At 42.0% G+C, this 12,962-nt stretch overlaps 1 protein-coding gene across 2 annotated transcripts in view; it reads left to right on the top strand.

The window, feature by feature from the left end:
- ABCG8 (ATP binding cassette subfamily G member 8) overlaps positions 1 to 10,850 on the top strand; it is a 645,419-nt gene extending 634,569 nt beyond the window's left edge. For both annotated transcript variants that reach the window (XM_044060063.1, XM_044060055.1), the window contains exon 13: positions 10,136 to 10,850. In XM_044060063.1, the coding sequence (XP_043915998.1) occupies positions 10,136 to 10,273 (138 nt within the window). In that variant the 3' untranslated portion in view covers positions 10,274 to 10,850. The remainder of the gene's footprint in view (positions 1 to 10,135) is intronic.
- The last annotated feature ends 2,112 nt before the right edge of the window (positions 10,851 to 12,962 follow it).

Here is a 12,962-nt window from a genome sequence, read left to right as displayed (position 1 = left end):
GTGACTAAACAGTAAAGTCTTACTAGAGTGACTTGGTACAGGATCAATATAAGCATGCAATGTACTCTTAGAGCTTAACTTATCTCTACACAAAACAGCCACAGTTAAAAGGGGTTAAAATATTTAATAATAAATAATTAAAAACACAAGACAATACTTTTTACTACACAGTGCTAGTCAAGAGTTCAGAGATCACAGTGAAATACTTAAAATAACACAGTAGTAAAGTTCTGACATCACAGAATAACACTTAGTCTAATCTTTCTAGTTCCTAGCTATTTCTAAAAGAAAACACACATCTAAGATAACTTACATATGAACAATCCAGTGCTGTGAGTTGGATGGTCAAGACAAAAATGCTTAATAATCTTTGGTTCTCTCTGTTTAAATTGAAATTGCAGTTCTGATAAATATTACATAATTCTTCACAACTTCCTGGGGTTCCCGGGCCAACAGAAACTGCATCTACATTCTTTTACACCTAGGCAGAAACCAGAGCAATAAAAATACATTTGCATGCTTAAACCTAGCAATCTAACTCTTGGTTAAAACAATAGAAAGAATGTCCTAGCCCAGACAGAATGACTCAGCATCTTTAACTTCAGAGGACAGACATGAAGTAATTTTACCTTCAAAGAACAGACATGAAATGCTTGTCTTAGCTTTCTTTACAGCAGAGGGCAATGTTGTTACATTTTTTGAAGTTCAACATTTCACAACATATTCTTTCATTTAAGAAAACAAGCCTGTATTTCAACATTCATATTTACAAATGACAGAATTATGTACCAAATTCTATTTGACTAGGCTGGCAGCCTTCACCCATCTCTACCAGTCTTCACAATTCTATTCACATGTAATATTCTGGGTTCAGGCTAGTCTTTTAAAGTTAGTCATGAGATTTTACTGTTAAGATCAGAGGTTCAGAGTTAAGAGTTAGGGTTAAGGATTGAGTTTTAGGCTTAGAGACGGTGTTAGGATTAGGATAAGAGTTTTAGGGTTAAGGAGAAGGGGTTAGGGTTAGGGTTAGATTTGCAGTTTTATGATTTGGGATGGAATTTTAGGGTTACTGACAGGGTATTTGCTTTAGGGTTAGGGAAGGGTTTTAAGGTTAAGGATGGAGTTTTAGGTTTAGGGAGGTGGGTTAGGATTAGGGTTAGAGTCAGAGTTTTACGTTTTGAGCAGTTTTACAGGTTTTAGGGTTAGGGTCAGGGTCAAATTTTTAGGTTTAGAGGCATAGTTTTAAGATTAGAGTTAGGGACAAGGCATCAGGGTTAGGAAAACATGACTGATTTAAGGCTTTAGTTGTAAGGTTAGTCTTTATATAACATTAGATGTCTTTCTGTTCTCATGTTTCAGTATTCTTACTGTGGGATCCTCTGCCTCAGGTGACCTGAACATCCAGCTCCTATGCAAAAGCTTAAGTCTGGTTGCCGCCAGGTGCTTGGAACGTCACATGCAGGGCCATAAGGCATGGGCCTTAAATGTGACATCTGCATACACAGACCTCAGAACTTCTCTGCTGCAGTAGAATGTCAGATCAATTGCTTCACTCCCTGCTCTTGAAGATGTCTACAGATAATTACCCCATTGGGGAAATTCCTTTTTTTACTTGAGCTTTGGTTGCTTGCTGTTATTATTTAGCCAATGTCTACTAGAAATGGGGAAATGTAGGTGCAGACATCAGATTCCACACAAGGATTCTCATGAACTCTTGTTTGTTCTGCTTTGGCCAAGAACATGACCACACCACCTGTAGTGCCAGATGTTTGTACTTAAAACTCTGCATAGTCTGGCAGCCCTAAAACTCTTATCTCGAGAAACAGTGTTTAAAGCACTTAGTCCTGCAAAAGGATCCAGAGTTGGCCTTTGAGGCAGAGATACATAAAAAAGAAGGCCAAGGTTGCAAGGCCTATCACTTCTGCCCCTCCATCATTGGATGTTCCACCAGTCACTGATATAGGGGTTGAGGGACATCCACTAAAACTGGTGATTTCAGAAACTACTCTTGTGGAAGCTTCTCAGAAACACTGGTAGTCACGTCCTCAGAAGTCATTCCAACATTGGCTTCAGCTGAGGTCGAGGGGAAAACAGGCTCCACCAGATGCCTGCCCACGGTCCAGGAATCGGAACCCTCTCCTACAGGCCAGACCCCTGATTCTAGACCCTCTCTTTCCACTAAGTCTACTCCTCTTAAGAGGAAGCAAAAAACTAAACATCTGCCTACTTGCTTTGAGGACCAACCAGACTGGCATACCTTTTCTCAATCTTTGGTTCAGACCTTTATAGCTTTTAGGCCTTCATCCTCTCCTGTTGCCACTTTGCCTGCTCTTGGCCCCAGGCCAGCCTCAGCTACTTCCATTCATCCTCACTCACCCCAAGGAGGAAAACTCCTCTTCTTCCTTGCCAGACAAATCCATTACCTACACCTCCCAGGTAGCTTCCCCTCTGGATTACTACTCCCCAGATGAGGATTCCCTAGAGGGAGACTCACCCCCTGAAGACATTACTTTTGAGGAAACAATTAAAAAATGAGGGAGTATTTCAAGTGGGATGCAACTCAGATGACCAAGGTTCAAAAGAGATATTTTGAACTACTTCAGATGGAATCACTCTCCCCCTCTGCTATCCCTCCTGTGATTCCAGCCTACCTATATGCATTTGCAACAGCCTCAAAGACACCAAATTCACAGCCACCAGCTCTCAAAAAAACTGCCACTTTTATAAGGTCCCTGATGAGCACAAATTCCTCATTAAGCCACCAATGGCAGATCCTGCAGTCATTGCAGTGGCCCTTGACAAACAATCCAAATTAATACCTTCATCCTCCCTTTTACCATCAGACAAGGTCAGCAAGGCCTTGGACAGACTGGGGAAAAAGATGTACATATTTTCCAGACTGGCTTTCAGGGCTATCAATTATCAGACCCACATGGTCAAATATGCCCTAGACTTGGTTTCTCAGGCATCCTCCCTGCTTTCCTCCATGCCTGACTCTCCTAACAAATCTCAGGTAGCATCTAAGCTGTCCTTAGCATCACAGGTTGCTAAACACTCAATAAAGTGCAGCTATGATGTGGCTGAGGCTTCCACTAGGTCTGCAGCTTCAGCCTCTGTACATCCCAGGCATTCCTGGCTCAGGCTTCAGCCCCTTCCTGAAGATTTTAAAACTAAAATCTTAGATGCACCACTTGACAACAAATTCCTGTTTGGCAAACAGTCTGCTGAACTGTTCAAAAGCCTCCAGGAAAAAAAGCAAGGTGCTTCAGGACCTCAAACATTTACTGGTATTTCCAGTCCCCATATTTTACAGAAACTACCCTGCCAAGACCTCCTTTGTCAGAAGGGCTCCAGCCCCATCCACCTCCTCCTCCTCTAGACACAGAAAAGGGCCTAGAAAGACATCTTCCCCAAGTACAGCCCCTCCTCAACCTACCACCAGGCAGCCCTTTCAAACAGAAACAATAATGGGTGACTGCTTCAGCCACCTCCCTCCTCTTGTCCCGCCTCTCTCAATGTCTACCCTTCTGGAAAAACGTCACTTCAGAGCAATGGGAATGAGCAATAGTGGAAAAAGGCTACTTCATGTCCTGGCAGGAAAGGCCCCTTCCACAAGGCATACCCTCCCCCCCCAAAAAAAAAACACCTACACCTAATTCCTCAGGTTATCCAAGAACTACTCACCCAGGGGACCACAGAAAGTGTCCCCTCAGGCCAAGAAGGGAGGGAGGTTCTACTCCAGGCTCCTCTTAATACTAACAAAGGATGGCCCTTGGAGGCCCATCCTGGATTTGTCCTTCCTAAACCTTTTCCTGAAGATCCCTTCTTTCAGAATGTTATCACTACAAACCCTTCTTCCACTATTGCCACCCAAGGCCTTCATGGCCACTTTGGACTTAAAAGAGGCATACCTCCACATCCCCATCCACCCAAACTACAGGAAGTATTTGCATTTTGCTGGACTCTCTTCACACCTTCAATTTACTGCTTTGTCCTTTGGTTTATCTATTGCACCAAGAGTCTTCACAAAGCACCTAGCCCCAACAGTAGCCTACTGCAGAACAAAAGGCATTCAGATATACCCTACCTAGATGACCTCCACATCCTAGCAGAAGAGGAAAGCATTCTCAAGAAACACTTAATATTCACTCTGTCCCTGCTGCAGAGTTGGGGTTCACCCTCAACCTGGCAAAATCCTCCCTTGCCCCAGCCCAAGACAAAACATTCCTGAGTTGCAGGATAAGAACTGACCTGACGAAGGCCTAACTTCCTCAGGACAAAGTATCCTCTCTAATCAACCACTTCCATCAGCTTCTCCTGGTCACCCATATTTTGGCCAGGCAGTTCATGTGTCTTCTAGGCCTCATGGCAGCCACAATCCCTATGCTACCCCTAGCCAGGCTGCACATGAGGAAGTTCCAGTGGTACCTAAAAAATGTCTGGTCACAACACAGCCACCCCCTGGACTTTCGGGTACCCTTCTTACCCTGCCTGAAGACAGAGTTGAGGTGGTGGATTCATGAAATTCACCAGAACCCAGGCTTACCTCTGCAACCCACCAACCCAGTACAATGCATACACAAGGATGCCTCAGATTTAGGCTGGGGAGAAACTATGAATGGCCTCAAGGTGTAGGCCCAATAGGAGTCCTCCCTCCAGAAAAAACATATCAATGTAAGGGAGATGACTGCACTCCATCTAGCTCTACAGACCTTCCTCCCTGTTATACAGCCAGGCCTCCTCCAAATCTTCACAGACAGTACAACTGTGATGTGGTACATTAACAAACATGGGGGACCAGGTCTTTCCTACTCTGCAGGTTAGCAATGCAGGCATGGAAGCTGGCCTCTCAGCACACCATCACACTGCAGGCAGTCTACATTCCAACCCAGGACAGCCACCAGGTAGATGCCCTCAGCAGATCCTATGCTCTGCATCACGAGTGAATGTTGCACAGAGATGTGTTCTTAGACATTGTCCACCAGTGGGGCACATCACAACTAGATCTGTTTGCCTCCCCCCAGGACAGACAATTGCAGCTTTTCTGCTCCAGAGATCCCTTCCCACTAGCCTGGAGAGTGGGTGCTTTCTCCATCTCATGGAAGGGGCTGTTCCTTTATGCCTTCCCTCCCTTCCCACTCATTCAGAAAGTCCTTCTAAAAATCCAGAGGGACAAGCCAAAAATCTTGCTGGTGACTCCCTATTGACCAAGGCAGCATTGGTTCCCCCTTCCTCAATCTCTTGCCAAGGGCAATTACCACAAGTTGCCTCCCAAGGTGGACCTGCTCATACAGCAGAAGGGATCTCTCATTCATCCACACCTGGAGATGCTCTGCTTAACCCTCTGAGTGATAAACTCTTGATTCCCTTCAGACACCGGTACTCAGAGGATTTGTTATCCATCCTGCAGGAGGCCAGGAAACCCACTACCAGGAGATCCTATGTTTCCAAATGGAAAAGGTTCTCTAAATAGTGTCTCCAAAGGCAAAGGGACCCCTTCCAAGTGGATGTTCCACTAGTCCTAGCCTATGTGTGTGAACTCATAAAATCAGAGCTTTCATACTCTTCAGTGAAGGTCCACTTATCTGCCCTTTCTGCCTGATTACCTCTGGCTCCAACTCTTCTTTCCAGGTTGGATGTCAAACTATTTTTAAAAGGGGTTCTCCACATTAGGCTACCAAAGAAACGTATTCCACCACCTTGGGACCTAAACTACGTACAAGAGAAACTCACAATTGCACCCTTTGAACCAGCTAGCTTTGCTTCTCTGCAGATGTGCACATGGAACACTGTCCTATTAGTAACCTTTACTTCAGCCAGTAGGGTTTCCAAAATACAAGCACTCATGGCATCCCCACCCTACACAATCTTTCACAAAGATAGGGTGACCCTTCGCACCAATCCGTCCTTCATGCCCAAAGTGGTGAATGCGCTGTCATAGGTTCATAGGTTCATAGGTTGGTACTAGGCTATCAGCCCTAGGGCCTATACAAGCCTAGCCATAACAGATCCCTGGCTATTTCTTCCCACATTATTTACTTTCCTGGACCCCTGTCTAGCAGGGCGACTGACGTGATCCCTGGGGTGAATTTCCTTTCTCCCATCCAATCGTCAAGGTTCCTTTTGAAGAGGTCCAAAGAGGCACTCTGCTTGACATGTATGGGCAATCTATTCCAGAGTCTGGGGAGTCTCTGGGTCAGGAACCTATCCCTCCAGCATGTTTTGTTTATTGTGATGACAAGGTTTAGATCCCTGGAGCGTGTAGCTCTGAGGGATTGGGATTTCTTTAAGTGTAGCATGTCCAACAGCTCTGGGTTTGACATGGCCTTGTATGTTAAGCAGAGATCGCCTCTGAGTAGACGATATGCGACAGAGTATAGCTGGAGTTTTTTAAGGCGGTCAGCGTAGGGCATCTGCTTTAGGCCTGTGATTCTTTATTGAGGTATTTCTGAGGCCTTTCCAGTTGTTGCAGATGTCTTGAGAGGTACATACCAAATGGGGCGTTGTATTCTATAATGGGTCTAATGAGGGATGAGTACAGTGGGACAATGACCTCCTTTTTTCTGGATGAAAAGCCCTTCGTGATGAGGTGTGCCACATAGAAGGATTTCCTGACTGTTGTGGCGATGTGGTTATCGAAGGTGAGACCACTGTCCACCTGTGTCCCTAAGTCTCTTATCACACTTTCTGTGTTTAGTGTACTGCCACCTATATGGTAATTCATGGATATATGTGTTTCCCAAAGGGATAACAATACATTTCTTGGCATTGAGCTTGAGCCCATGGCTCTGGCACCAAGCATCTGTTTCTGTAAGGCCCTTTTGTAGAGTATCCACATCATTTGGGATTCAATAATGGCTCCCAGTTTGCAGTCATCTGCAAACTTTGTTAGCCAGAGTCCCTTAGTGTTGACCTGTACTTCAGAGAAGTAGATGCCAAACAAGAGCGGCCCCGGGACTGAACCCTGAGGTACTCCACTTGTCACTTGTCTGGAGCTGGATTTGGAGTCGGCTACTTTTACAGTGTGGGTTCTATCAATAAGCCATTTAGCAACCCATTGGGTGACATAGGGATTAATGCCCAACTTAGTAAGTTTATCTATGATTCCAAAGTGGGGGATGGTGTCAAAGGCTTTGGCAAGGTCTAGATAGGCTGTGTGGACCACCTTACCCTTGTCCATGGCTCTGGAGACGGATTCAAAGAAGTCAATCAGGTTCAGGAGACAAGATCGGCCCTTCACAAACCCAAACTGGGTGGGGTCCAGTGTTTGAAGGTTGCCAATGTCTTTGTTTATAAGTTCCATGATAATACGCTCCATGGCTTTGCAGATAAGGCTTGTCAGACTGATGGGACGGTAGTTTCCGGGATCCAAGGTGGATCCCCCCTTGTGGATTGGGATAACTGTAGCTCTGCGCCACTCAGTGGGCATGAAACCTGAGGTGAGGCTATGATTAAACATGACACTTAGGTGAGGTGCCAGTTCATATTGTAGTTCATGTAGTACACAGCCTGGGATGTCATCTGGTCCCATGGAACCTGTATTCTTGGCTTTAGAGAGTGCGTTTTGTACCTGTGTGGCCGTTATTACTGGAATTTGGCAATCTTCCGGTATTGAGATGGGCCATTTACCCACCTTCTTTCCCTCTCCTCTGAATGACAGTGAGAGAGTACTCCACTCCCTTGATGTTCACAGACAAAGGTTCTATTTGGACAATACCAAAGCCATTAGGAAGTCCAATCAGCTCTTTGTGCCTTTCCACCCCAGGGCCCTGGGCAAGGCTGTATCCAAAGAAACTATATCCTCCTGGATATGAAAGACTATTTCCTTCTGCTACTCTTACCATGGCAAACACTTACTTTACAATGTTAAGGCACATTCTACAAGAGCCATGGCCTCTTCTGGAGCCTTCCTCAAAGGCCTGGACACAGCCACCATTCCTGAGGCAGGTATGTGGTCCTCTGTGCATGTCTTCACCAAACACTACAAATTGGACCATGTCTCCAGAGCCAGGCCAGGATTTGCAAGGGCAATCCTGCATGGATTCCTGGAAACTGCTACTTGTTCCACCACCCTTTCCTCTTCTTGAGCTGTGGCACTCTCCCACAGTAAGAATACTGCAACATGGGAATAGAAGGACATAGATTAGTTATGTAAAATCTTACCATAACCATAGATGTCCTTCTATTCCATGTTGCAGTGTTCCTTCCCACCCATATAACCCCCTTCATTACATTTACCCTGTATAGATGACATTTTTCTGGTACTCCTTAGACTGTTGTCCAACTGGGCAGTCAGTTCTGAGATCTGTGCGTGTAGACATCACATTTAAGGCCCATGGTTGTTGGCCCTGTCTGTGTCCTATGCACCTGGCAGCAACCAGGCTTAAGCTTTTGCATAAGAGCCAGACGTTCAGGTCACTTGAGGCAGGGGATCCCACAGTAAGAATACTGCAACATGGAAGAGAATGACATCTCTGGTTATGGTAAGATTTTACACAACTAATCTTTACTTACATTGAGCAGTCATAACTTGCATTCATAGTCTAGGAAATACACATTTGAGTTACACCCGTATGCAATAAGTAACCAATGTTAACTTTGAAATTCATAATAATGACAGATGTATATGGTCACAGAAAAGCTTTTTGAAGCAAGCTAGCTAAAAAACCAAGATGCCAAGCACATAAATGCTGATACCATTTTTTAATAAATATTGCAAAATAAACAAAAATTCTCAGTCATATGGATAATCAGGTTTCATGGGGTCATAAAGCCAACTACTCTCCACCCACACCCTCTCCTGTTTATTTAATGTAACTCAGCTGAGGGCTTCATCACCAGTGAAGCAATGACAAGGTCAGTCATGGTACATCACATGCACCATTTGACCTTTCAGTGAACTGAATTCATCACTGCTCACAACAGTTCATGTAACAGTTACACAGGATCAATGAGCTGACTGTACATTGATATAACGCATATACCATATTACCTATTACCATTATTTTTCCTAATACTTAAAATTATGGTGTCCATCAGGATTCCTACTGAGTGCATCTGAGTGGGGCTACCTTATATTTAAATTCATACTTTAAATCGCAGCCTGTGTTGTTACAGTATATACTACAGAGATACACTATGACCTCATCTAAGAAAGCAACAGACCCCACTAAGCAAAAATGCTATTTTGTTATATGGCATAAATAGTGAGACAAACAGCTCCTAATATACAGCTTAATGTCTACATGGGGACACATTTGTGAAGTTGTCCAAAGGTAAGTGTCTGCAGTTCTTTAAACTGCTCCCTTATCTCCTTCATTGTATTTAACATGTATTGGGCCTTTTGTGGTCCATAATGTTTTTTTTTTTTTGTTATGTTTATCTGGGCTCCCTACAGCTGACCTCCAGCTGCTCCCAGTGGTTTATCATGGTTCACAGGTGCATCAGTCCTGACTATCCTCTCCCAGACTTCCTCCTGCCCATGTTAAGGACTAGTGAAAAGATCGAGGCTCTGTGGAGTAGCTTCTTACTGCTGCTGAGTTGTACATTTTGTGTATGTGACTATGTGCCCATTCAAGTCTTACAGTAGGATATGTAATGGGAGTTCTTGCATATCATCCTGTTTCCATAGCAACTCAGTCACTGCCCTGTCCCATGAAAGCAATGACACTCATGTCCCTGACCATGACCAGAGTTCACCAGTTAGTTGTGCTCACATGAGCATCCTCCAATCCCAAGACTGGCTTCCCCATCCTCACTGTTTCCTCCACTGACCACAAAAGGCACTAACTGGACTCAGATCATCTGGACCATACAGAACTTTATCCCTCTGCACCACCAGTGTAGGCCCCTTTTGGTTTCTTAAACACTCACACAAAGTTACTTATAGATACTGTTTCTCTATACCTAACTCTTCTCTCGCTCTCATGCATCAATACCCAAGATTATTGCACAGACATTGTGAGCAATCACATGGTGTCTGCAAACAATTATTTGTAGAAAACTGCATTGGCTTTCGAACATTCTTTTTTATTATAACTGAGAAAAAATTCTACTGCATGCTTACTGCTAGAAAAGGACCCTTGCTGACAGGAAAGATGTTTAATCTGTCTTTTTTTTCCTTGACTCTGTGCAGGTAATCAAGGCCATGGATTTGGATTCCTATCCCTTGTATGTCTGTTACCTTGTTCTTATGGCCATTGTTGTTGGATTCATGATTTTCTACTACCTGTCCCTGAAGTTTATCAAACAGAAATCTAGTCAAGACTGGTGAAGAGGAGAGCATCGTTAACCACATAAACAGAAGAAGAAGTGTGTTTCTGAGTTTAAAAATAAAGTACAAACGGTAATGCTCATTGTGTAATCAATGAATTGTTAACAAGTCCCTACAGACATATGTACAATATTCAGAAATCATCAATGAGTGAAACAAGTAAGCAAAATAGTTATACCAGTTTTATAAGTATAAAATCCAGAGCATGTCTTACCCACATGGCAACATTAAGGAAAACATCTTTTGGTTGTTAGAATTTCTAAGTAACAAAAGCAGGTATCATGAACAACCTGCCAAATACATGAAGTTAAATGAAATTAAACAACTATTTTTAAATAAACCACTAGATGGCAGCAAAACCTAACAGTTATCAGAACTGAACTTGCTTTATGTTCAGTTTATAAATGCCTAGAAAATGTGTAAATTGTCCTGGAAAATGTGTTGAAAAAATATTTGCATTATAAATATTTATAAATGAATGACCAAGTGCATCGGGTAAAACAAAAGTGACAAAGAGTATCCTGTACAACTTCTTGTGTATTCAGTACACATACAAATAAATGTGAATTTTACCAGATTATATTGTAAGTATAATTAATACACGCAAGAATAATTTACTGTGTTGTTTTAGTCATTTAACACTGCAGCAAAACAGTACATTCCAATGGCTGCTTAAATGCTTTGATGAACTGTTAAATACATGGAGTGATAATAAAGTAGTGTACAACAAATTCAGAAAATATATAAAGAAGTAAATCATTTAATGTTGCAAGCAAACAGAAAACCAGCATTTATATATTTATTTACGATAATTTGATTAGGGCAGCAGCTAACTTGAATTCCATATGGAGTTTTACATTTTGATTCTGCATCTAACAATTTTATATTTGTATTACTCTAATTTATGTCATAATTTAGGTCTTTTTGCTTTAAGATGCAAAGCCCACCTTTTGTAGTTCAGAGTACATTATTACCCAGCTAAGTGAGTTGCATATCTTTCATATATGTATCACAACCTAGGCCATGAGGTGAAGGGCAAGCACAACAGATATAGACAGTAAGTATTCGGTCAGCATGCTTTAGAAAAAAAATCCACAAATGTACAGTGGCATCATGCAAACATTACCCGGGCAGTAACCACAGGCCTGGATTAAGCCTTGGACCTGCGAAGTAAAAACTGGAATGGTTAAGTTACCAAGATGTTGTCAGGATTTATTGGCAAGCTTTCTCATTTACTTCAAGAGCATGGTGTTGTCAGTCAATTTGCTTCATTTGCCTTTTATTAGTACTACCAACTTCCCATTCATCCCTTCCTATACGACACATCACACACACACACACACACACACACACACACACACACACACACACACACACACACACACACACACACACACACACACACAGTTACAACTAGTGGCTACTTAATGTGTAAGTGTCTAACATCTCCTTGATTAAGATACATTTTTTGTTTTTTTTTGCTAGTTTGTTGAATATCAACCTCTCCAGTCTTCTTTGTATTAAGGTTCCTTTTCTTTCATCACACTTATGTGATATTTATATTATATAAATATAATGGAAAGGGTGGGTTTTGTTATATATATATATATATATATATATATATATATATATATATATATATAGATATATATAGATAGATAGATATGTTCAGTGTAGTTTACTGGTTTGGAGAATTGAGTCTTCAGGCTTGATTATGTTCAGTGAGATTGCTGTTAACTTCATTGTGGAACCTACAATTATAAAATGGTAATTTTGTGATTAATTATGTTATCTCCTCTTTGTAATTGGTTTTAAGAGTAGTGATCACTAGAACAATTGTCTTATAAGTGTGACTGTACTAGGTAGATGGCCACAAAATATTTTCAGACTGTTTTTTTCTATGTAAAGTCATTTCATAATCCTGAACTGAGAGCACTATCAAACATTTAACAGCATAATTAAGACTAGATGGCTGAAAGCTTAAAAAATCTTTATTCTGAATATGAAATGCTCATTTGTGGAGCTGCAGGATATTATTCTGGAAGAGACAACTGTTCTACATATACAACAGTCTAAGGAGAAAGGGCCTGATCTACCGACAAGAAAATTAGCAACTCTTAAGAAATACTGTTCTGCAAATGTCTGTCTGTGTAGAGAGGTCATACAAAGAATGTAATTCTATGGAATATAAAACTGGAAAAAAGGGCAAAAAGAATAAGTTCCCTGCTTTACAGAAGTCTTATTTATTGATTGGCTGATTGGTTCAATTTGTTAACCAGGTTAGAGCACTAATCAATATTGAGCTATTTCAGTCTTAGCCTAGAGCAAGTCAAAAATATGCAAAATTTGAGAAGCATACAGTTAAATAGAGAGGTAGGTGCCACAGATAATAATAATGACCATTAATCACGGTCAGCTATATGGCAGCATAGGTAGCAGTTCAGGGTATAAAGCCATGAACCCTCTACAGTTATGCAGGTACTTCATTGCCTGCATCAGCACAAGTTATTGTTCTGAAACCTTCAATAAATTATGATATATTAGCAAAGGAACACTACATTGTGGTCACCTAATTTCCATTATCTCAGGCTGTGGTGCAAATTTCTGCCACACACAGTTTCCCTTTTCGTGCACAAATTAACCTAATCCATTTGGTTATAGATTGGCCTTGCCCATCCCATGGTCGATA

This window comes from Protopterus annectens, chromosome 1.part0 (assembly GCF_019279795.1).
Source record: "Protopterus annectens isolate FY-2018-M chromosome 1.part0, PAN1.0, whole genome shotgun sequence".
Classification (NCBI taxonomy): domain Eukaryota; kingdom Metazoa; phylum Chordata; order Ceratodontiformes; family Protopteridae; genus Protopterus; species Protopterus annectens.
The sequence above is the reverse complement of the archived record's forward strand: the minus strand, read 5'-3'. Positions and strand labels throughout refer to the sequence as shown.